Source organism: Gossypium raimondii, chromosome 10, assembly GCF_025698545.1.
Source record: "Gossypium raimondii isolate GPD5lz chromosome 10, ASM2569854v1, whole genome shotgun sequence".
Taxonomy (NCBI): Eukaryota; Viridiplantae; Streptophyta; class Magnoliopsida; order Malvales; family Malvaceae; genus Gossypium; species Gossypium raimondii.
This window is the reverse complement of record NC_068574.1, coordinates 60,086,718-60,113,563: the sequence shown is the minus strand read 5'-3', so window position 1 is coordinate 60,113,563 and position 26,846 is coordinate 60,086,718. Positions and strand designations below refer to the sequence as shown.

The following is a 26,846-nucleotide window of genomic DNA, read 5'->3' as shown; positions in this document are numbered from 1 at the left end:
AGTGTTGGAGATTCGCAGTGGATAGAGAAGCTTTGCGGAGGAACATAATTGCTGCAAAGTATGGTACCCCTATGCAACATTGGCGTTTTAGATCGAACAATTTAAAAGATATGTCGGTGGTTTGGAGGGGTATTGTGGAGAATGCGAAAGATTCGAAAGTGGCAAAATGAATAAAGATTGAGTCTTTTCGTTGGCTGGTGGGGAATGGAAATTCGATAATTTTCTGGGAGGATATTTGGTGTGGTGAAAGACCTCTGAGAGTGGAATTTCCAAGGCTATTTTGTTTAGCCTTTGAATAAGAGTGGTCTGGTTAAAGATTTTTTGATGTCGAACGGGTTTAACGATGTTAATTAGGTTGGTTTCTTTTCTCGTTCGTTATTGGATAGGGAGATTATTATGGTCTCTCGTTTAAAGGAAGCTGTTAGCTGTATGGTTTTGCTCCCTGAAGAGGAAAATCGGTTAATATAGATTCATGACAATAAAGGGGTGTTCTCGATAAGGAAAATAACAGAATTACTGGTCAGTGTTGATGTGGTGGATAATAGGTTCGCTTTTGATGAAATCTAGAAGTTAAAAGTGCCTCCTAGAGTGGAAAGTTTCTTGTGGTTGGTATCAATTGACCGTATTCCTACAAAGGAGTTCCTCTTTAGAAGAGGTGTGAAGTTTAGTCAATTAGGGAATGTAACATCCTTAACCCGTATCCGTCGCCAGATTAAGGTTACGAGGTATTACTGAACAAAACACAGCTCAGGACAGTCAATCATTACTATTCATGTTTAAGATAATATAAACTTAATTATACGAATCATATGTACATCTCATTAATGGCATTCGAATAATCAAATTATAACATAGCTTAATACATTAAGACATTCAAACATATATCAAATTTATGCCAATATATCTATTTCATTTGACGAATATCAAACATATCATTTTCTTAACTCTGCATGTACGTATGTTAAAAACTAAACAAACTATTTCACACCATACAAATGAAAACAAAGATGCAAAGGAGGAGCTTTAAACTACCTGAAGCTTGGGTGATGAAAATTTTGTGTGCATAGTGACGGATCTAAAAATACGACTTAGGAGTAAATTTAAATTAGTATTGTCAATTAGGGATGAAGTTAGGAAAATTTCATTTTGGGGAGATTAAATTGTATAATTTTACGATTGTTAAAATGTAATTTTACTATTTCAGTAACTTATATCTTTATAATTTTTAGAGAATTAAATCAAAGTTTTATCATTTCTTTCCCATCACAAATCACAACTTAAAAGGCTATGGTCCTTTTAATCTTCTCTTATAAAACTTGTGTGTTTTGTAAAATCATTTTTCTACTTTAAAACATGATTATATATTTTTAATAAATGTGGCATTGGTTACGTTAGGAAAACTTGATGTAATCTCAATCCAATTCGATTATGGATAAATCTAATTTTGATAATAAATTTAATTCTTGAGAAACCAAACTTAGAAGTATAAACTACTGCATTACATCTTAATGGCTGAGTTGAGATAGCAAGGATTTGATAAATGGATCAAGTCTTGGCTTTGTTGGTTGTCCCACTCTTTCCTCCCTTTCTACCTATGGTATGATCTCCAACAATCACTCATAATCTCTCTTTTGCATTAATTATTGCAACATTTAAGTTAATATTTGACTTTGAACGCCTTTGATAATTTAATTTACTCAACAAACGAAAGAATTTACCTGCTAATGTGAATCACATACAAGTGTAGGAAAAATCACAATTTAACAAAACAAATATATTTCTACGCATGAAAATACCAGCCAACCAATGCTACCTTATAATCATGAGACTTTGATAAAAGCAAATCCTTTTTTGTTAAATTGAGATTCTTACACTGTTTCATGTGAAAGAATAACAGTACTTATAAAACAAATCAATTCATTTTCTCCTCTAACCATTAATTACCATACTCTTAATCAAGATTTAAACCTTACTAAAATTTTAAAGAAACAAAAATTCTAACAACTTTGAGGATGTTTGGTTAAGTTCATATATATACATATATATCAATTGTTATAAGCAATAAACCGTTATAAGCAATTACTTATGAAGTTGATTCACCATATTTATACATATTGAAACAGACACATCGAAAGCCATGTTAAGAAAAATTAGTGACTTCTTTTATTAACGTGGAACTTATTACATGTGATTGAAACTGGTATTAGATATAACTACAATGTTGATGATTTTTGTAATTTCCAAAGTAAAATTAGAAAAAGCAAGAACCTTATACATAAATAAACAATCTTCATGTAAATAATTTTTTAAAGTGGTGTATAATAGTTCTTTTAGGGATGATAACGTCACATGGTTTCTGAAAGTGATAAAAAACAATAGTGATCATCCCAATTCTCAACCATAAAAACCCTTGCATAATGGAGGTTCAACATTGTGCAGAAGCTACCACTAAAACAATGGCTTATCTTTAACCATTGATCTTCTATATTATGTCTGCTCTTGCAATATTCTGGCTTATTTCTCCCTCCTATTCCTCTTTAGATAATGTTAATGACAAGGTTACTGTGTCACTGTACTATGAAACAAGTTTATGTCCACGTTATGCCTTATTTATCTCCAATGACTTTGTCAAGGTCTTACACACTGACCTCCATACCATTATCAATCTAAGATTGGTCCCTTGGAGTAATGCTGAAATCCATTGCCAGGTTTACAACTCCATTTTTCATTTTAATATATTTTCATTATTAACTAATGAAGTTCAATTTCTTTCTTCTATTGTAACTAATTATATTTTATGCAACAATATGCAGCATGGAGAAAAATAATGCCACTTAAACACTATACATAGTTGTTGTTGACAAAAAAACTGCTGCTGAATATAAAAGTAAAAAAACAGAACAAAGGACTTAAGCAGAAGCAATAGAAATTCAAAAAAATTGAAAACAGTGACGTACTCTTTTATTCCATGAAGAGTACTTTAAATACTGTGAAGTAGCTAACAACTTAGAGATATATTAGGACTCTAATAGTATCTTAATAAATCTCCTAAATAAAAGGAACACTATTGGCATTAAACAAAGACTAAGTCTGTTTTTAACACAGACTTTGACTGACTCAATAACTAACTTATTCAATTAGTAACAAATAATTTCTACATTACCCTTTAACACTCCCCCTTAAGGTAGAAACTCTCCAACACCCAACAATTCTCTCAAATAAATGAACTTCTTCGGCGGGAGTGGCTTTGTGAACAAATCAGCAACTTGTTCTTCAGTGCAAAAGTGCTCCAACTTGATATCTCCCTTTGCAACCAGCTCTCTTATGAAATGATGACGTGTTTCAATGTGTCTTGTTCTACTATGATAAATAGGGGATTTTGTCATTGCAATTTTTGATTGATTATCACAATAGATGGTAGTTGCCTCCACTTGTGTTAGCTTTAAATCATCAAGAATTCTTCGTATCCAGATAGCTTGACATGCAGCAGCAGTAACAGCCATATATTCAGCCTCTGTAGATGATAAAGCAGTTGATGGTTGCTTCTTTGAGCTCCATGAAATAGCTCCGCTACCCATAGTAAAAACGTAACCAGTTGTACTCTTGCGATCTTCAATGCAACCACCCACTTCACTATCTGAGAAACCATATAGTCTTTGATTGTTAGAGAACTTATACCATATTCCAAATGAGCTTGTCCCCTTCAAATAGCGCAAGATTTGCTTGGCAGCTCCAAAGTGATGCTTGCTTGGACTCTGCGTATATCTAGACACGAGACTTGTTGCTTGCAAAATATCAGGTCTACTATTTATTAGATACAACAGACTCCCAATCAAACTTTGAAACAATTAACGATCAATTTTCCCTCCCCCATCATCTAAACAAAATTTTTGATTGGTGCACATTGGAGTACTCACGAGATTGCAGTCCTTCAAGTTGAACTTTTCAAGGAGATCATTCACATATTTTTCTTGAGACATAAAAATACCCTCTACACATTGTTTAATTTCTAGCCCCAGAAAGAAACTCATCAACCCTAAATCAGTCATTTCAAATTCGTCTGTCATCAGCTTTTTAAACTCATTCAACAAAGCACTACTATTGCTAGTATAAATCAAATCATCAACATAAAGGCAAATAATGAGAATCTTAGAAGTACCTCTACTTTTAACATATAGACTTGGCTCACTGGAACTTCTTTGAAAACCATTATTGCTAAAATGTCCATCAATTCTTCCATACCAGGCTCGCGTCGCTTGCTTTAAGCCATATAGAGCCTTTTTCAACCTATACACTTTCTCTTCTTGATTTGTAATCTCGTAACCTTTTGGTTGCTGCACATATACTTCTTCTTCTAAGATCTCATTTAAAAAGGCTGACTTGACATCGAATTGATAAGCCTCCCAACTTAATTGAGCTGCAATTGATAGAATAACACGTATGGTGTCAAATCTTGCTACCGAAGAGAAAGTTTCTTAGAAATCTAACCCTTCACGCTGCATATACCCTCGTGCAACCAGTCTTGCTTTATGCTTTTGAATGGAACCATCAGCCTGGAATTTAGTTTTGAAAATCCATTTTAACCCAACAGCTTCTTTTCCATTTGGAAGATCTACTAATTCCCACGTCTTGTTCCTTTCCAAGGCTTTCATATCATCATCCATTGCATCTTGCCATTCCTTGGATTTGATTGCTTCTTCAAAGATGATTGGATCTTTAATTTGGGTGAATTGGCATTGTTCAGTGCTTGCATAAATTTCTGTAACACCCCTTACCCGAGACCGTTTCCGGAGTCGAGCACGAGGCATTACTTAGCTTATCTTACCAATTCGGAGCATAAAAACTAGGTTTGAAAATTTATTTCACTATTTACAGCAAATCTGTCCAATCGCGCAGCAGTTACTAAATTAATTATAACTTGAGCTACAGAACTCGAAATTTAATTCTGTAAATTTTCCCTAAAACTAGACTCATATATCTACTCACCATAAAATTTTTAGAATTTTTGGTTCAGCCAATTAGTACAGTTTATTAGTTAAAGTCTCCCTGTTTCACCATTCGACTATTCTGACCTCTTGTTACTAAAAATAACTTTTCTCGTTATAGGATTTTCATATGCTATTCCCACTTGTTCCTACAGAAAATAGACTCATTAAGGAATCTAAGCATGTAAATTTCAACTCATAACCATTTTTGTACAATTTGTAATTATTTTCTAAACTCAGAACAGGGACTCCAAAACTGTTCTGACCCTGTCTCACGAAAATTCACATATCTTAAAATATAAATTTCCTTTTCCTACACCGTTATTTTTCTATGAAAATAGACTCAACAACCTTCAATTCCATATATCATTCACCCTCTAATTCATTTTATACTATCTTGGGTGATTTTTCAAATTCACGTCACTGTGCTGCCTGAATTCTGTTTCTTTGCAAAATTTTATCCTTTCATGATTTCCATGCATAATTTATCACCTAATCTTTCATAACAACAAACACCTTCATCCTTAACCATTTTAATGACCATACATCATCAAATACTTACACATCACTCATTAGCAAAATCATCATTACAAACATACAAAAAACTAAATCCCTATACATGCCATAACTCAAACGTGTTTCGATATAAAATACCGAAAGCGAGTTGTAGTTGATAGTGTGGACGATCTCCGACTTCTTTAGGATCCTTGAAGTAGCTTTGCAATACTATAAGAGAAAGAGAAATAAAAGAAGTAAGCATAAAGCTTAGTAAGTTTACTAGCAAATAAATAACAATATTTAACTTAAATAATTAAACTCAATGTCTATATCTCTAGTTTACTCTTTAGTTAATCTCATACTAGTTCTCTTACTTGTTTACTTAGAATACTTGTGTGCATAACTTACTCAATCCTTGCTGCATCGTTGAACATCAATTGATAGTATAATAAGTTCTTAAGTCTTACAACTTACGAGCTTGCCATTTATGCTTTAAACTGAACTTTCATGAACATGATTCATTTACAAGCCCGTTGAGCTACATTGGAATAATAAGGATACTCGGGTCTCTTGATAATAACATGCCAAAGCCATGTCCTGACATGGTCTTACATGGGATGTTCTCATGTTGGTGCCCATGCCATGTCCTGACATGGTCTTATAGGGACCTCTCATCTCAGTTATAACGCCATGTCCCAGACATGGTCTTACATGGGACCTCTCGTCTCGGTGCCCATGCCATGTCCTGCATATGGTCTTCTGAGGACCTCTTATGATTAAGGATGCCAATGCCATGTCCAGACATGGTCTTACATGGGATCTCTTTACCCAAATGTCATAACATTCGTATCCAGTACCATCCTTATGTATCAACGGGACTTTTAAATTTTAATTCTCTATCATTTCATGCTTAGATCATCATCAAATAAATTCATAAAATAAATTCATAGTTGCTGGAAAATAACAGCATTGATAATAAATATGGAAATATTGCATTTATTTACGTAAACTTACCTCGGTACCAATTATAGCCAAATTCACCAACTTAGTCTTCAACTTTATTCTTCCCTTTGTCTAACCTCGAGTTTCGTACTTCTTGATCTAAAATAGTAAATTTAACTTATTTAATACTCACATTCAACAAAACAGCCCTTGACTCTAACTTTTCAAAATTACAATTTTGCCCTAAACTTTACATAATTACATTTTTGCCCCAAGGCTCGGAAATTAAACTTCATCTCTTATTCTTATGTTTTATAACATTATGAACATTTTTCCCTTCTATGGCAACATCAAATTCCCACTCTAACATGTACTTATGAACATTAGGTATTTTTACCGATTATGTCGTTTTACTCGTTTTCACTTAAAATCGCTTAGCAAAAGTTGTTTAACATAATTTCTAGCTTCATGTTCTATCATAAAACATCAAAATAAACACTTTTCACCTATGGGTATTTTTCCAAATATAAACCCTAGGTTAAATTATTGCTAGAATAAGCTAAATTAAGCTACCGGGATCTCAAAAACGTAAAGAACATTAAAAACGGGGTTTGGGATCACTTACTATGGAGCTTGGAAGCTTGAAAACCCTAACTATGGCTTCCCTCCTTGCTGATTTCGTTCATATCAAGAAGATGATGATTTTTGCCATCTTTTTCCCTTTTAATTCATTTTAATTACTAGATTACCAAATTGCCCCTAACTTAAAAATTTTCTATTTCACTTATCTCATGTCCATTTTTGTCTACCAGGTTACCAATGGTATAATTACCATATAAGGACCTCCAATTTAAATTTTCATAACAATTGGACACCTCTAACATGTAGAACTCAACTTTTGCACTTTTACAATTTAGTCCTTTTGACTAAATTGAGTGCCCAAACGTCGAAATTTTCGAACGAAATTTTCACGAAATCATTTTGTGAAATTGTAGACCATAAAAATATAAGAAAAATAAAATTTTTCTCATCGGATTTGTGGTCCCGAAACCACTGTTCCGATAACCTCAAATTTGGGCCATTACAACTTTCTACCAACGATCTCCATTTCCTAGGTGGTGATTTTGATGAAGAAGAGTTTGATGAAGTGGTATTTGGAATTACTGAAGGACTAGTTGGTGCTGATGAGCAAGAACTTCCATCTCTATTTTCTTGATTCGGATGAGTGTCGAGACATTCACCATCTTCAAGTAATGCTTCTGAACCTGCTTGTAATTCCTTCCAATTCTAAGAGTCTTTCTCATCAAAAACAACATCACGACTAATTAATAGCTTCTTAGATAAAGGATTATACAATCGATATCCTTTAGTTTTAGAGCTATACCCAACAAAGATACATTTAGTGCTATTATCATCTAATTTTCCTCTCTTTTGAGGTCGAATATGCCCAAATGCAATGCAACCAAAAATTCTCATATGAGTTACCTCAGGTTTCCACTCATGCCAAGCTTCAAATGGTGTTTTTTGTTCTAGAGCTGTTGTTGGAGATCGGTTGAGGATGTACACTTCTGTGTGAATTGCTTCTGCCCAGAAACTTTTTGGAAGATCTTTAACTTTAAGTAAGCATTTTCCCATCTCAACAAGACTCCGATTCTTCCTCTCAGCGACTCCGTTTTGTTGAGGAGTGTAGCTTGCTGTTAGCTGGCGTTGAATGCCAGATTCTTCACAGAATTTGTTGAATTCAGTAGAGAGAAATTCTCCACCACTATCTGTCCGCAAGGTCTTTATAGGCTGGCCACTTTGTTTCTCAATACTTACCTTAAACTTCTTAAAAACTGAAAGAGCCTCTGATTTTTCTTTGACAAAGTACACCCATGTCATTCTACTGTAGTCATCAACAAAGACTAAAAAGTACCTGTTGTTATTGAGAGAAAGTGTTCTCATCGGCCTACAAAGATCAGCATGAATAAGTTTAGCAAGTTGGGAAACTCTCCTTGCCTTGCCCTTTGGAAATGAATCTCGATGTTGTTTCCCAAATATACAGCTCTCACACACATCACCAACATTTTTTATTAGAGGTAAACCATCAACTAAATTCTTTTCTGACATGAGTTTTAAACTAAATTTAAGTGCCCATATCTGTGATGCCACAACCAATTTTCATCAAATGATTCTACCTTCAATGCAATCTTTTCATCAATTACGAGATTATAAGGAAATTTTTTTTTCATTGGAACACTCGCTAATAGGTGCTTTTTTGATTTATCCTTAAAAATGCAGCAATTGAATTCCTCAAAGACAAGTGAATACCCATCCACCATAAATTGCCCAACACTTAGCAAATTAGAATTTAAGTCTAGAACATACAAAATATTACGAATGCAATTAAGACCTAGGGAATTCATCTACACAGTACCTTTTCCCTTTGCTACACAAATAGTTCCATCACCAAGCGTTATTCAGCTAGTTACCGACTTATCTAAATTGCTGAAGAGTACTTAATTCACTTGCCATATGATTGCTACAGCCACTATCTATGTACCAGACCTCAGAAGAACACTCCTTAGCACTAAAGCAAGCAACGAACAGGCTCTCTGTCTCATCTTCTTCACTATCTTCATAAGCTAGGTTAGCCTGCTTCTCTTTAAGCTTGCAAAACCTCTCAATATGCCCAAACCTTTTCAATAGTAGCATTGTTTTGGACTACTATTTTCTCCTTTATCGTCATCTCTATACCGTTGGTTTTGTCCATTGAATCAGCCATCAACCCTACCTCTTCTTCTCTCACGAGATGAATTTCCTCCACGCCAGTCATTGAAGTTTGTTTCGCTGGTGCTCTTTCCGCCATGAGAGTATTGCTACCTACTATAAAAGGCATTCTCAACAGACGCATTATCATACCTTTTCATCCTATCATCATGAGAATAAAGAGAGCTTTGCAACTCATCAATTGTTAACACACTCAAATCTTTTGATTATTCTATAGCTGCAACTACATGATTTTATTTTCTCGGTAAACTCCTAAGAATCTTCTCAACTACCCTTTGCTCACTTAAATCTTCACAATATTTTTAAATTTGATTCACAACATCAATTACTTTTGACACATAATTATCTAAAACATCATCATCTTCCATAATAAAATTATCAAACTTCCTACGTAGAGTTTGAAGTTTGACAGTCATCACGTTTGCAGTACCTTGATATGTCGTTCGCAGCGTGTCCCATGCTTCTTTCGAATGCGTCACCGCTTCAATGCGAGGAAAATTGATTTATCCACAGCTTGTTGGATGAAAAACAAAGCTTTAGCATCCCTCTTTCTTATATCTTTGAGAGTCCTATTCATCATAACCATTTTCCACCAAGTCCCATAGGTCTTGGGATAAAAACAAAGTCTTCATCTTAGTGCTCCAAACCCCATAATTGCTGCCTTAAAAAATTAGAACCAGCGACTGTGAGAGGTTCACTCCATTCTGATTGCTTGCCATCATAAGCTTGAACACAAGCCTCGAGTAGCTCTGATACCAGATGTTGACAAAAAAAACTGCTGCTAAATATAAAAGTAAAAAAATAGAACAAACGACTTAAACAAAAGCAATAGGAATTCAGAAAAATTGAAAACAATGACGTACTCTTTTATTCCATGAAGAGTACTTTAAATACTGTAAAGTAGCTAACAACTTAGAGATATATTAGAACCTAATAGTATCTTGATAAATCTACTAAATAAAAGGAACACTACTGGCATTAAACAAAGACTAAGTTTGTTTTTAAAACAGACTTTGACTGACTCAACGACTAACTTATTCAATCAGTAACAAATAATTTCTACATTACCTTTTAACAATTGTGTCATCCATTTCTGGCCTGATGTGGTAACTTCTATTAGCAATAAGTATTTGTACTCGTCTCCAACTCGTGTTTCATTACTCTATTGTGGTGCAGAAAGAACACTTGGAATTCATTGGCTGCATAGAGCAACAAAGCTTAAAGGGAGCCCGTTGAAACGCTGTGGAAAAATTGTAGTGAAAAGCTGAGATTGAATTAGGGGATAATCAACAAATGCTATACTACTGGATTTGGATATAAGGTTGGCTGCATGTCTTAGTATTTAATTAACACTTCTCCTTAGCTTTTTCTAACATTGAATTTCCAAATTAATAAAATGCAATTTCTGCTGCAATATGCTAACGAGACAGCAAATCTGAAGCCACCTCAAGAATATGTGCCATGGGTGGTGGTGAATAATCAGCCACTCAGACAAGTGAGTTTGTTTACTTCTCTCTCTTGGTGTGACTGTGAAGTAAAATTTGTGACAAGTAACTTCAATATTTATTTCATGGTTGCAGGACTTTGAAAATTTTGTGAAATATGTGTGCCAAGCTTATAAAGGAGATCATAAACCAGTTGCTTGCAAAGCACAATCATTCAATCTCAGCCCAACCTTCTATATATGTAATATCTATGTATGGAGTAGTTCTCTTTTGATTTGTAAATTTGTAAAAATGCATTGTATCATTTTTCATTATGGGTAGCATTTGCAGTACCCTAGCCGCCAGTAATTCCAGTGGTAGACTTCTATAAGTTGGCACTTTAGTGGCCTCCCTCTGTTTGTAGCTCTACTCTCAACTGTAAACTCCCAATCCCAACTGGATTCAAAATACATGGAATTTGGGCACAAGACGCTCATGACGTGTCGGTGCCCCTGTACAATGCAAGGAAGCCTTGCACCCATCCACAACCTATTCTAACCCGGCCACCACTCCAAGTACGCGTACGTACATTCTTCGCTTGAAACTATTAAGTAATTTATTTGTAATATAATCATTTTTTTTGTTTCTTATTTAAAAGCAATTGTTGATAAGCGATGTAGCTCTTTGGAACCAATTGCCCACACTATGGCCAAACTTGGCATCGACAGGGTCAAACATTGAGTTTTGGTTCAAGGAATGGATGAAACATGGCACATGTTCCGACTTTGCACAACATCCTCAGTCATACTTCCAATCGGCCATACAACTTAGGAAAAATTTAAATTCAAGTATATCGAATAAATTGTTTTTATTTTCCCTTCACATTCCTATTTGTGTTTAATATACTTTATTGTCTCTTATTTGTTTTAATGAATTTTGGGATTCAGCTATGGGACACACGTGGATCCACCTATACGGTCCGATAAGTTGCGGACATAGTTTTCCAACTTATAGGAGCATCTCCACAAATTTCATGCAATAAACACAGAAGAACTAGAGTTCTACTACTCGGGGAGATGTTTATCTATTATGGAAGACCGAGGCCATCCCATACCTTTGGAACTCCCCAAAATTGTTCCAACTTATTTTATGGTCTGTACAGTAGTGGATCCGATACCATAGAATTTCCATAGCTAACTTTACCACAATTGTCTCGTATATGTTTAAAATGTTTAATATAATATCTGAATTATCAATATGTGTTTTATTACAGTACTCTAAATTATCATATGCGTTTTATTGAGTTAGTGCTTATTTTGAAACTCAAGTATTTATGCCATAGTTTAAAATAATCCAATTAATATTACATATTTTTAATATGTTCTTTTATGTTTATAAAGTTCGATCAACAAATTTAAATGATTTAAACTTAAAATGATTCGATTTTGAAATAACATTAATCTGAATATAGATTTAAAATAACCCAAACCCAATCCCATAACATTCAATATCTTTCTTTATATAATTTCTACTACTGTTATAACCCAAAATCTTTAAGTCCAACAGAACTAATAATACATATTTTTAATGTGTGTTTTATCTTTGCAAAGTCCAACGCAATTCCTTCGCATGTTACTTTTTCCTTTAAAGTCGTCTTCAAACAGAGAAAAAGGAAATTTAATAAAACGAAAATAGAAACTATCCAACCAGATTCAAGCAATTGAACAAAAAATATCAAATCTTTTCCTTTCAAAAAAAAATATATTTACTTTCAAAAGTTTGGGTTTTATTTACTTTATTCTTCCAATTTTCGATTTTCTTCTTCTTTTTTTTATTGATTGAGTTTCAATCCTCACCATAAATATTTATGTAAATTTATGTAGAAAGCCCTTTCCATAAATAGTTCTAAAAATTATGATTTTATAAAACTTTTAAATTATTTTCATTATTTTAAATATATATAATAAAAATTAAAATAAATTATATATTAAATAAAAAGAATTCAATTCAATTGTGGATAACCGTAATTGCTAAACTTACATTTTATACTCCGTCAAAACAGCTTGAGTTGCCTTGTCACATCCCAAAATTAGGGGTAGAAGAAATTTAAATTTTTTAAAAGAATAATAAGAATAGAGTAAGCGAACTTAGAATACATTAGAAATTAATTGTTGATAAGAATAGATTACAAGCCTTAATGGTTAAAGTGTCAAGCAAGGTAAGGTCTTATATTCAAACTCCCTTGATTGCATCCTTTGTTGATTTTTATTCATTTTCTCACTTTGCATCATAAATTGCATTTAATTACTATAATGTATCAAATGCTTACCTTTTATGTTTGCTTCATGGTTAAGGTTTGGACCATAGATGACACCTACCAACTCCCATTTTGCTTGCTTATTTATTCCTCTTAGTCAATTACAAAGAAAATCAAAAGAGGAAGATGCAGAGGCCAAGATTTGAATTGCCAGAAGCTTTGGTTATGGAAATTCTATCAAAGCTTCCAGTTAAATCCCTTACTCGTTTCAACTGTGTTTGTAAGTATTGGTGTTCTTCTTTTCAAACTCCTCATTTCATTTCCAATAATTATCACAACAACCTTGAAAACAACAACCTTAATCTACTTCTTAGTCGCTGTGATGGTAACACCTTCCAACCTTATTTATCTCAACTTTCAAATGAAAAAGATCAAAATTATATAGTAAAACAAAACATTCACTTGCCCTTTTTTGAGGATGATAGCCCCTCTGTTTATGGTGCATGTCATGGATTATTGTGTTTATTTGATTCTTCAAAGGATAAGGCTGCCATTTGGAACCCATCAACAAGAGAGTTTAAAATCCTTCCACCATCTTCAATCCAACGCCCTCCATATTTTTCCCCATTCGAAGAAACCTACCTTACTTTAGATGACGTTTCTTTTAACGACGCTGCTTTTGGGTTTGATTCTAAAACTGATGACTACAAATTCATACGATTTGTTACTCTTACTTTTGTTAATAGTGAAGAAGAATATGCACATCCTGATTTTATATACCAAGTTGAGTTGTATTCTCTTAGAAGTAATTCCTGGAAGGAAATTCCATATCCTGATTATAATCCAAATGGAAAAACTTTGGGAAATAATTATGTAGACGGAATTTGCTATTGGAAAACAGAGACAGGGGCATATCTTGATTTTAGAGGACTAATTCTTTCATTTGACATGAGGAATGACAAGTTCTCAGTTTTACCTATCCCAGAATTCGTTGGGTCTTTCCCAGAATACTATGTTGATCTATTGGTGTTTAATGGATCACTTGGTGCTATTGTTTACCCATTGCAAAGAATTGACACGTCTTTTGATTTATGGGTTACAAGTGAAGGAGTGTGGACTAAACAATTCAATATTAAATCCATTCCTGGAGTTGTACACCCATTAGGATTTGGAAAAAATGGTGACTTGTTTCTTAGAGACGCAAATGATGAAGTACTCGTATTTGACGCCTCCACCCAAGAGCTTAAGGAGCTTGAGATTAATACTTATCTAGATCATCATCGGTTCGCCATCTCTCTTCATACTTATTTAGAGAGCCTGGTTCATATCAATGGAATACAAGAGGTTGAGAAATATGTAATACGTCAACCAACGAGAAATGCATCAAATGAATACTGAATATGAAGAAGGATATGCATGAAATGGATATTGAATATGAAGATGGATGGAGAGGGAGAACATAAATGTGTAAGATGTAATAGGAATTTTTACTTGTGAGCTTCTTAATATTGCCATTATTGTTTGGATTATATGTTTGAGATGTTAGCCATTGCCTGGTTTGTGTATTTAGAGAATTATTCAGTTTATGTTTGGTTTTAGTTGCTTAGATATCTATAAGATTTCTTCCATAGTTTGAAAATATCTTTCTCCAAAGTGGTATATACCCTCAAAAAACCACACAATAAACAATTGAAAGTTTGAAAACAAAGAAAAAGGAAATTTCATAAAACGAAAATGGAAACTCACCAACCAGATTCAAGCAATTAAACAAAAAAAATCAAATCTTTTCCCTCTTAAAAAAGGTAATTACTTTCAAAAGTTTGGGTTTTTATTTACATTAATAGTTTATTCTTTCAATTTTCGATTTCCCCCTTTTATTGATTGAGTTTCAATCCCCACCAAAAATTTAATTTTGTTCGAGTTTTTGAAAGCTAATGAGTTCCATGGAACCCTGCAATGCTTATACTTACAATAAACACCATAACGTATTGGTGGCCTTTAGCGGCGTTTTTTAGCGCCGCTAAAAGTATTTGTGGCGCTTTCAATAGCGCCGCAAAAAATGCCGCTATTGACACCGCTGCTAACTTTTACGGCGTTTTTAGAAAGAAACGCCGCTATAGAACAAGACCATTAGCGGCGTTTTTCACACAAACGCCGCTATAGAACAAGACCTTTAGCGGCGCTTTTCACACAAACGCCGCTATAGAACAAGACTTTTAACGGCGCTTTTCCTCAAACGCCGCTAAAGATCATGACTTTTAGCGCTTTTCCCACAAACGCCGCTATAGATCATGACTTTTAGCAACACTTTTTCCACAAACGACGCTATAAGTCATGAATTTTAACGACGCTTTTACCACAAATGCCGCTACAGATCATCACTTTTAACGGCACTTTTCTCACAAATGCCGTGAAAGATCAGACCTTTAACAGCGCTTTTCACACAAACACCGCTAAAAACATATTTTTTAAAAAATAATTTTTTTAAAATAATATTTATTTCTATAATAAATATTATATTATGTTTTAAATATAAATAAAAATATTATTTAAATTAAATTTTTAGGAAAAATTTAACTTTAAAACTAAATATAAAATTAATGAATTTAAATTTAGAATTTAAAATACTAAATTAATAACACAATTAAAATCCAAAACTTAGAACTCTCAACTAAAAATAAAAATTTAGAATCAAAACTAAAATAAATAATACATATGCAAGGTAATAAAACATACAATGCATTTTCTTAATCAAGTAAATCTTGATAATAAAAGATATAATACATTTACTTAATCAAAGAAATCTTGTACATCATTGAAGTCACACCATCAAATTTGTACCCATCAAACTTATACTCCGCCAGCCACCATCTTGCATTTGAAAGAAGATACCTCAGTACCTAAAGCAACAATTAAGAAATAATATTTACAACTGGAAGGGAGGAAGCCAAAATCATTAAACAAGCTATTCATTAAGAAATGTTTAGGTAGAAGTACATACTTCTCAGCTTCCATAATTAAAAAGACAAGAATCCCACACCGAGTGGTGACCCCTTGACCCCGTGTGGAAGTAATGACCATCAGTTCCATCAAACATGTTCAGCCCATCTAACACATTATTGGAAGCATGGCTGTATTCATAAAACATCATTCAGATACACAGGTAGATAAGAAAATAAAATTAGCAACTTAATTTAACTATAGAATAAAAATGAACGGGGATAAAGCAAACAAATGCTTTCACAACAAGCTGGTCGTGAACAATCATACTAGAAATTTTATAGTATTCTAGTCATTTATATATTCTCAATCAATTACGACTTTGCTTCTCTCTTTTAGATTTATTTTTTAGCAACCTTTTAGGAAGCAAAAATCAACTAGAGAAACGGAGTAAAAGTGACAACCAATAAGAGCCTAAATTCTCATGGCCATATTTGCATCAAGTCTACTGGAAAAATGAGCATAAAGCCAAAGCAGGAAAAGAATAAGAGTTCAAGTTCTCATTTCCTGTACAAACAATCCAGGAAATTTTGTTTGCACAAAAAATCTAAGAACAAACACAGAAGAGTTTAAGTTTTCATTTTATTTACAAAACAATCAGGGAAAATGTTTGCACAAAAAGTATAACATCAAATATAGCTGAAGGGCATGTTTCTAGAAATTATATTCTCCTGCAGAGATAACAGTGTAAGAAAATAGTCTCCATTCAGTATTTCGTTGGAAATGGCATCCTACATAAAAATGGAAAAACACCAAATGGATAGTTTTACCTCTTTTGGTCTCTTCATGGAAATGCAATCAGCTAAATCTCCAATAAGATTAATCCACTTTTCATTATGCTCACTGTCTCTAGCCAAAATCTGAGGACAAATTTAATTTTGTTTTTAACTTGGTAATGTTATGTGAAGTGTTTCTCGTTGTCCTAGCAGTAGCAGGTGTTCATATTATCAAAAAGTTCATGTACCTTGCCCATTCCAAGATCTCCAACACATTCACAAAATGCCTTAAATGCAGTTAAAAGTGCACTGCAGGAATGGAGAAAGAAAATTATTTACTTTTAAGAATATCACGTTCCTGACTTACATATGCCTACATAAATATATAATAGGATACTTACCGTAGTGGTTCATGTCGACCAGAGGTAGCCAGACCATGATAACTGCCAAGTTGCAGTACAAGTGCAGCAAGAACTGAAGAGTAACCATGTTCAACAGCTCGCTTTCCAACTTTACCTCCACCTTTGAAATTAAGATGAAACATCATAAAATTATGAAGACCATAAAAATAAGATAAATTTCAATAAATGCAATTGGTCAACATGCCTAAAGAAGGAAGTAAGAGCAAAAATAGCAGCTTGCAGAATTTCATTCTCCAATTGAGTTTCAGAAACAAGACTAGAATTTTCTCCTTTTCCTGGATCACTACTTTTAGTGACACGAGTCTGATTAAGGACAGAGATCAGGTGCTCTAAGAATAAAACTGACAACACTGTATGTTGAGAAAATGCCTCTTCAAATTAAGAAGAAAAAAAACAGAAGGAATCAATTGATAGCCATCGAAAATTAAGAAAAACAAAAAAGATAAAGGAACAGAGTAGATCACATGGAATGCATCTTGCATTGGCCAGCCACCACGTAGCCTAGATATATCTTTTATGACAATATCCCTTCCAGCAGCAGCCAATACTTCATTAAAAACAATTTTTGCATTTATCTAAGCTAATGTTATCTCATTGCTAACAGCTGTGTTCTTATAGAAGAAGATTTAACAAATCAATCAAACACCATAACACCAAAACATTAAATATATATATCAAAAGTCATATACTTATCTAAGCTCCTCTTCAAGTCCACGTTCTTTTTCAAGCTCTTCTTGGTATTCCTTCTGCAGATACTCCATTTCAGCACCATCAGCAACCTCCAATTTTGCCTGTTCTGTTTTCTTCTTGCAAGCTTCTATCTTTTCCTCATATTCTGCATTTTTTTTTCAAAAAAGAATAAAAGATCTTGCTTTACTTTCTTAGTTCTCCTTTTAATTTCTGGGGGAAAAAAGAATAAGTAGAAAAGGAAAGACACCTCGAAGCAATCGATGAACCTCGTTGGAATCAGCGTCGCAATGCAAGCGGAGATCGTTAAAGTGCTGAAAACACTGCGTCAAGTTGTTAATGTCCCTTTTGTCCTTCAATACCTCCACCGGGTCGTCACTGTAAGATATCAGCTTCTCCACGTCGATCATTCTCGTGGGTTCCCCCATTTTTTTCTAGGGTTTTATCCCTTCTTCAAGATTAAGCACACAAAAAAAGAAAAATTAATGAAGAAGAGTGGATAAAAGCAGAGTTTTGCAAGCGTTTCACAAAAAGGAAAAGAAAAAAGGAAAGAAAGAAAGAAAATTTTATTAGAAGAGCCGTGGTGAGACAAATATGATTTAGTATGAGCTCTTCTGAGATGTATGCAAAAAGAGGGAGAGAGGGGAAGATATGATGAAGACGGTGGTGGCAGAGAAACACTTGTATTTTGAGGATACCAATTTTAGGGGGGAAATTTAGGGGTTACAGGGGAATTTTGGGATAAAAGCGTAATTTTTAAAAGTGAAATTATTTTTTAAGGCGTTTTTTTTTAAATTATTTTATTTCAAATAAAATGATGTTGTTTTGTTATGTTAAAAAATTTTATTTTATTTTTTAATTAATTTTTATAAAATAAAAAATTAAGTACTGTCAAAATAAATATTATATATTTTAATAAAAAACAAATGATAAAATGGCTGTAATTAATTATTAAGTTAGAATTACCTAAATTAAATAATTACTTATATATCCATATCATTTTATTTTGTATTTTCTTCTTATAATTTGGTCCTATCCAAATTAAATAATTATCTATATATCCATATCAAATATATCAAATGGTTTAGATTAAATATTTTTAAATATAAAAGCATTAATTAATTGTATAAAATTGTATCATTTAACAAATCACAAATAAACCTTAAACCCTAAATTAGCCATTCAATATACATAAAGTCTATCTATTATATATCTCTTAAATAATATAAACTATACTCATAATTTTAATATATTAAATTTATTATTATCTCTTTTACAATTATATAAGAACATATTTAATATATAAATTAAAAAACTAATTAATCTAAACCCTAAACCCTAACCCGACCCTTGAATCCCTAAATTCTAATCCCTAACCCCTAACCACTAACCCTTAAACCTCAAATCCCAACCCTTAAACCATAATCCTTAATCCATAATCCTTAAATCCATATAATTACTTGATCACGGCCGGGGCAAGGCAAAACACGTAAAAAACTGAACTGGATAAAAAACTGAACCGGGATGGGATAATATGGGGATATCCTTGGATATAACTTATGTCGATTTTGAAGAACCAAATCTTCACACTAATGGTTGTTTTTAGCGGCGTTTTCCAAAAAGCGCCGCTAATACTCGACCTTTAGCGGCGTTTTCCAAAAAGTGCCACTAATGCTCGATCTTTAGCGGCGTTTTTTATCCAAACGCCGCTAAAAACGCTGCTAAAAGCCTGTTTTGGTGTAGTTCCATTTCTTGAATGCAATATTTAGCACAACTTGAACCCCAAACGAAGACATTTCTCAACAATTTATACCCAAACAAATAGCTGAAAAGTAGCTAAACAAAGATAAATTCCACCGATTACAATGGACATGGATTTGGAATTACTAAATCCGTAAGTCATCAACTACACCTTGTTTCTATGTATGCTCTTTCTCAAGCAACCCTATATATGAAACTGATCTACAATTTAAGCTTGTTGTTTTACATATCTCGTTTCTCCATCTAAAGACTTGATTTCAAGTCTTCCTTTTTAAGGTGGTGTATAATTGTTCTCTAGGGATGATAACTTTGCAAATTTGTAACATGGTTTATTGAAAGTGACTGAAAACTATCACCCCCAATGCTTAACAATAATGCTTAACTTTTAGTTTGAGATGCTCTACTTTTTAATTATATAAAAATCGCTAAATTTTAAATTTGGTTCCAGTATTATGTTAAAATTTGAAATTTGGCCTTTATACTTCTGTTATAATTTGGTGTTTCGACGTTTATAATGTAATTATTTAGTCTAAGTATTTTATTCTAATTATAATTCTGACCTAAATTGAAAGAAACATTAACATCATTAATTTTTTGTTAGCTTCAAGTCCACTATAATGCCATTTTTTTGTGACAAACTTATATTGGCATTATCAATCAGGGTGAATCTAGGAAAGTTTTATTTTGGGGATAAAATTATATATTTTTATGATAGTAAAATACAATTTCACCATTTTAATAATTTATATATTTATAACTTTTAGGAACTAAATCAAAATTTTATCATTTTAGAGGGCTAAAGTGTAATTTTACCATTATTAATTTAAAATTTTAGAAATTATAAACAACATAAATAGAAAATTTTCATGTCGGCCCGTGTGTGAATCTTTGATTCGATTATATAATTGTTTTTCATAATAGTAAAAGAAGCAAACACAGTGAACGACAAAAACAAGAATCACCATCTTGGATGTTTTTGATGCCAAACTAAACAACGCTTGAATTTCTTTCCCATCACAAATCGCGACTTAAAAATGCTATATTCCTTTTTAATCTTCTCACTATTTTCTTCTATAAAACCTTGTGTTTTTTGCAAAATAATTTTTTTCTACTTTAAAAAAAATAATTTTCTTCTATAAGGAATGGATCATTGATTCGGGTTACACCTTCCACATGAGTCCCAATTGGGATTGGTTTACAACTTACGAAACAGTGTCTGAAGGTATTGTTTTGATGGGAAATAATGCTTCATGTAAAATTACAGGTGTTGGAACAATTGAAGTTAAGATGTTTGATGGAGTTGTCAGAACACTTGGTGACATACGACATGTTCCAGAATTAAAGAGAAATTTAATTTCGTTGAGTACTCTTGATTCAAAAGGGTACAAATACACAGCTAAAAGTGGGGTTTTGAAGATTTCCAAAGGTTCCCTTGTTGCGATGAAAGGGCAGAGAAAGACTGCTAAGTTATATATTTTGTAGGGTTCTATTGTTACTGGTGATGTAGCTGTCGCATCCTCTTCCTTGTCAGATGATGATATTACTAAACTTTGGCATATGCGCCTAGGGCATATGAGTGAGAATGACATGGCAGAATTAAGCAAAAAAGGACTTCTTGATGGGCAATGACTTTACAAACTGAAGTTCTATGAGCACTGTATTTTTGGGAAGCAAAAGAGTGTTCGATTCACCAGAGGAATCCATAACATGAAAGAAATGTTGGAGTATATTCGCCTTCGAGAGGTGGAGCTAATTATAAGCTAACTTTTATTAATGATTTTTCCAGAAAAGTGTGGGCATTCTTCCTAAAGCAGAAAAGTGATGTGTTTTTCACATTTAAGTATTGGAAAACCATGATTGAAAAATAGACGAGAAAGCAAATAAAATATACTCGCACAGACAATGACTTAGAGTTCTGTTTTGATGAGTTTAATAAACTGTACAAGTCAGAAGGGATCGTGAGACACTTGACAGTTCGTCATACTCCACAGCAAAACAGTGTTGCAGAACTAATGAAAAAAACGATCATGGAGAAGGTTCGATGTATGTTGTCAAATGCCAACTTACCAAAGTCATTTTGGTAAAGCGACCTATCTTGCATGTTTTTGATCAACCGATCTCCATCCGTTGCCATTGAGAAAAAGACTCCACAAGAGGTATGGTCTGGTAATCCTGCTGACTATTCTAATTTAAAGATCTTTGGTTGTCCTACGTATGCTCATGTTGATAATGGAAAATTGGAATCGAGATCCATTAAATGTGTTTTTCTTGGTTATAAAGCTGGTGTAAAAGGGTATAAGTTATGGTGTCCTGAAAATAAAAAAGTTGTGATTAGCAGAGATGTTGTTTTTGATGAAACTGCTATGCTACTTAACTTATCTCTTAAAGACTCTTCCAATAAAGAAAATCAAAAACAGGTGGAGCATCAGATTAATACAGAATCTACAACAGAGTCGACTACTGAAGCCAGTACAAAAATTCAAAATAGAGTTGCTTCTTCACCACAATACTCTATTGCCAAAAACAGAACTAGAAGAGAAATTAAACCTCCAAAGAAGTATGCTAAGGCTGATCTAATTGCTTATGCTTTAAATGTGGCTGAAGATATAGATGCAAACCAATAGCCATCTAATTATTCTGAGGCGGTTAGCTGTGAAAACTCAGAAAAGTGGATGTTTGCTATGTAAGAGGAGATGGAATCATTACATAAAAATAAAACATGAGATCTTGTGAAACTTTCTAAAGGTAAAAATGTTGTTTGTTGTAAATGAGTGTTTAAGAAGAAAGAGGGGACTGCAAGAGTTGAAGAACCCAGATATAAAATAAGGCTTGTTGCAAAGGGTTACAGTAAAATTCCAGGAGTGGACTTCATGGATGTGTTCTCTCCAATTGTGAAGCATAGTTCGATTCGAGCTTTTCTTGGTATTGTGGTCATGCATGATTTGGAGCTTGAGCAGTTAGATATAAAAATTAGATTTTTACATGGAGAACTTGAGAAGGATATTTACATGCAACAACCAAAGGGTTTTACAGTCTTAGAAAAAGATGACTATGTTTGCTTACTAGAAAAATCCTTTTACGGTTTGAAACAATCACCAAGATAGTGGTATAAAAGGTTTGATTCATTTATGACTTCTCATGATTTTAAAAGAATTAGCTTTGACAGTTGTGTTTACTTTAAGAAAAACAGTGATGGTTCTTTTGTGTATCTACTCCTTTATGTTGATGACATGTTGATAGCAGCAAAAGATAAAGGAGAGATAAGAAAGGTCAAAGCCCAACTAAGTGAAAAATTTGAGATGAAAGATTTGGAACTAGCAAAGAAGATACTTGGTATGGAGATTCTCAGAGATAGAAAAGCAAGTAAATTGTACCTAAGTCAGAAGGGGTACATTGAGAAAGTTCTTGCGATTCGATTATGAGAATGCTAAGCCTGTTAGTACTCCTTTAGCAGCTCATTTTAGACTTTCATCGGCTTTGTCTCCACAATCAGATGATGAGATTGAGTACATGTCACATGTTCCATACTCTAGTACAGTGGGATCTCTCATGTATGCCATGGTTTGTTCACGTCTAGATTTATCATATGCAGTTAGTGTAGTTAGCAGATACATGGCGAATCTCGGTAAAGAACATTGGAAAGTAGTTCAGTGAGTTTTAAGATACTTATGAGAAACTACCGATGTTTGCTTACAATTTGGAAGAATTAGAGATGGAGTCATTGGGTATGTTGATGTTGATTTTGCTGGAGACCTTGATAGAAGAAGATCTCTCATAGGTTATGTCTTTACAATCGGAGGTTGTGCAATCAGTTGGAAAACCACTTTGCAAACTATAGTCGCTTTGTCTACCACTGAAGCTGAGTACATGGCGATTATTGAGGCTTGTAAAGAAGCTATTTGGTTGAAGGGACTCTTTAGTGAACTCAATGAAGACCTCCAAATCAATACATTATTTTGTGACAGTCAGAGTGCCATCTTCCTTACAAAAGGTCAAATGTTTCATGAGAGAACAAAACACATTGATGTTCGGTATCATTTTGTTCGTGATATTATTGCTCATGGTGATATTGTTGTGAGCAAAATTAGTACTCATGAAAATCCTGCAGATATGATGACTCAGTCACTTCCTATAACCAAGTTTGAGCATTGCTTAGACTTGATTGGTGTTTATTGTTGAAAATAAATCCTTAAGGGGTTTTATGGAAGAGGTGGAGAACTTGTTCGTTGAAAGTTCACGATGAAGAACTTGTTCATTAAGAGTTCGTGTCAAGGTGGAGATTGTTAGAATTAAGTGACCCGAATCCTTATTTAAATAAAATACTGTGGTAAAATAAAATAAAAGTAAAATCCATATAGAATTATACTTCTTTTATTTTATTTTAGAATAAGGTTTTTTAAACCTTATTAAACTCCATCTATTTGGTATTGATTAGAATAAGGTGTTTCACTCCTATTAGAATATAGTTTTACAAGCCTATAAATAGACATAGTCTATTCCTCTTGTAATTAATTCGAATTCGACATAGTGAATTTTCTTCTTCTCTGCCCGTGGTTTTTTTCCGAAAGGGTTTCCACGTAAAATCTATGTGTTTTTTATTTTTATTTGTATTTCTATTTTCTTTGCGGTATATTGTCATTACCGATATTCTATTTTTACACACTTGAGTTTCCATTTCTTGAATGCAATAATCAGTTATACTTATCTACAATTTGAACACAAACGAAGACATTTCTCAACAATTTTATACCCAAACAAATAGCTGAAAAGCAGCTAAACAAAGATTAATTCCACCGATTACAGTGATTTGGAGTTACCAGATTATTAAGTCATCAATTACACCTTGTTTATACTCTTTCACAAGCAACCTTATATATGAAACTGATCCACAATTTAAACTTACTGTTTTATATATCTTGTTTCTCCATCTAAAGACCCAATTTCAAGTCTTCCTTTTTAAGGTGTTGTATAATTGCTCTCTAGAGATGATGACTTTGAAAATTTGTCACATGGTTTATTGAAAGTGACAAAAAACTATGATGGTTAACTATCACCCCAATGCTCAACAATAATGGTTAACTTTCAGTTTGAGTACTTTTTAATTATATAAAAATAGTCAATTTTCAATTTTGGTTAATTTTTAGTGTGAGACCCTCTACTTTTTAATTATATAAAAAAGTCAAATTTTAATTTTAAATTTTAATCCCTGACCTTTATATTTCTTTTATAATTTGGTGCTCTTCTGTGTTACAAAAGATGCCATTTTCTGTAACACAGAAGAATTAATGTTCTACTACTTCGAGGGAGGTATATTTTTATGGAAGGCCGAGATTGTTCCAACTCCTTGGAACACCTCAAAATTGTTCCAACTTATTTTACAGCCAATTTAATAGCCGATCCAATGTCATAGAATTGTGCTATGTATCTGGCAAGCAATAAAAAAATTTACGAATAACAATTTAATAAAAATGATTAGCAAAATTGAATTAGCTTTCATGCATTAAATGTTTGGCTTTTATGCCTCTTTGCTTCATTGTTAAGGTTTGCTCAATTTGCCTCTTATGTATTTGGCTGAATTTGGTTGTAATGGTTTTGCATGCATTTGATTGAGCTGAGACAGGGAGAGAAAGGAGCAAAGCCCCATCTGAACCTATTTATGAATAGTCATCATGACCTTCCCTTCCCTTCTCACCTCACTTTCTGCAACTGCCCCTCCATTTCGCCTTCTTTTTATTTCACCCATATAAACATGTATGTATGTAGGTTAGAGTGTGGGATCTTGTTGTTTTACTTTCGTTTTGGCTGATTAGTCTAATCTTCATGTAATGAACTATGCTACGTTGTTTGGATTATTTAAATCGAACTTAGAATTAATTTTATTTTTTGGAAGCCTTCATGTCCAGAATTGAAATTGAAATTTAAAAAGTTTTTGCTATATTCTGAATTTGTGAATACTAAATCATAATAAACATATATTTCTAATTACCATTTCTCAGAACACGTAATTAACAACATACAACCAAAACAAACCAACATTTCTTATCAAAATCCCAAACACAAACCCATTTATCTTCAAACACTTCCCTACATTCAAACCATATAGAACACACAACATATATAAAAACGTTCTTACCCAACCATTCCTTAAACTTCACTAACATCAACCACATATTTCAATGTTCTTAACCTCACGTTTCTTCTCTCCTTCTTTAGGCACAACTACACAAAGCACACCGTTCTCCATTGTAGCTTTTATTTGATCCATTTTTACGTTCTCAGGTAACCTAAACCTCCTCGTAAACTTACCACTACTCCTTTCAGTCCTATGCCATGTATCATTCTTATCTTCTTTCTCAACACTCCTTTCACCACTGATTCGTAACACTTTACCTTCTTCAACCTCTACTTTTACCTCTTCCTTTTCAAGTCCTGGTACGTCGGCTTTGAAAATATGTGCCTCTGGGGTTTCTTTCCAGTCTATCCTGGTGTTGCTTATGGCTGCTGAGGTTTCGGTTGATGGGTCGAACATGTTGAATGAGAAAGGGTCGAAGATGGTGGTGTTGTTGTTGCCGAAAAGGGATGGGATCATAGCCATTGTTGAAAGATTGGTGATGGTGATGGTGATGGGAGAGGAGAGTGGTGAAGAGGGTGTTTATATAAAGTGATAGATGATGATTAGGGGAATGTACGTGGCATTCCATGGCATGAGATGGTAAAGATATGTCACCATTTGGCTGAATTTGAGACCCTCTTCTTTGAATTTCTCGAGTTTTTCTTCAAACTTTCCATGCAAGTTCAAGCGGTGGGATTTTTTTTCTAATGAGGTGGAATTTTCATTATTTATATTTTATAATATTTTAAAGGATGAAATTATAATTTTAATATTTTTGAAGATAAATTTTATCGCATAATAATTTGAAAAGTTAATAAGTTTTAAAGGGTAAAAAGTGATTTTTTTTCTTTTGCAAAGCTTGAATCATTCAACTTGCATAAAATTAATTCAACTCTTTACCATAAAATAATTCAACTCGCTACCATTCAATCTAATAATAATTATTGTTGAGTTTTATCTTAATTGTATAGATTTTTTTTTTTTTTGCTTCATTCGATCTGTTCTGTTGTAAAATATAAACAGAACAGCAACAAAAGTTTAACAACAGTATACTAAAATAGAACACATTTGATCGTTAATAGACTTGCAATTACAACAAAGTAAAAGCTCTAAATATTTTTTCTCGATTTATACCTGCAATCGCGCCATTTCGTTTCCATTCTTTTCAGCCATCGAGAAAACAACATTTCCAGCCTTTACAATGTCACTTTCAATACCTGCAAAAATTGCTTGAAGAGACCATGGTCTCAACGACTTGTTTACACACCAAAAA

At 33.2% G+C, this 26,846-nt stretch overlaps 3 protein-coding genes and 1 pseudogene across 3 annotated transcripts; 1 reads left to right on the top strand and 3 right to left on the bottom strand.

Annotated features, from left to right (window-relative positions):
- Positions 1-12,999: 12,999 nt before the first annotated feature.
- On the top strand, positions 13,000-14,516 carry LOC105775766 (F-box protein CPR1). The gene has a single exon (XM_012598250.2). The coding sequence runs from the start codon at positions 13,062-13,064 to the stop codon at positions 14,271-14,273; it is 1,212 nt and encodes a 403-aa protein (XP_012453704.1). The 5' UTR covers positions 13,000-13,061; the 3' UTR covers positions 14,274-14,516.
- Positions 14,517-15,519: 1,003 nt separating this feature from the next.
- LOC105775769 (protein SHOOT GRAVITROPISM 6) lies at positions 15,520-17,705 on the bottom strand. Its single transcript, XM_052622737.1, has 6 exons — positions 17,198-17,705; positions 16,993-17,113; positions 16,840-16,900; positions 16,646-16,735; positions 15,877-16,006; positions 15,520-15,775 (listed from the first exon to the last, which is right to left on the bottom strand). The coding sequence occupies exons 1-5, from the start codon at positions 17,241-17,243 to the stop codon at positions 15,992-15,994; spliced, it is 333 nt and encodes a 110-aa protein (XP_052478697.1). The 5' UTR covers positions 17,244-17,705; the 3' UTR covers positions 15,520-15,775; positions 15,877-15,991.
- LOC128031968 (kinetochore protein SPC24 homolog) lies at positions 17,589-18,397 on the bottom strand (annotated as a pseudogene).
- Positions 18,398-25,423: 7,026 nt separating this feature from the next.
- Positions 25,424-26,105, bottom strand: LOC105775768 (class I heat shock protein). Its single transcript, XM_012598252.2, has one exon. It carries the CDS (start codon positions 26,054-26,056, stop codon positions 25,622-25,624), a length of 435 nt encoding a protein of 144 aa, XP_012453706.1. The 5' UTR covers positions 26,057-26,105; the 3' UTR covers positions 25,424-25,621.
- Between the last annotated feature and the right edge of the window lie 741 nt (positions 26,106-26,846).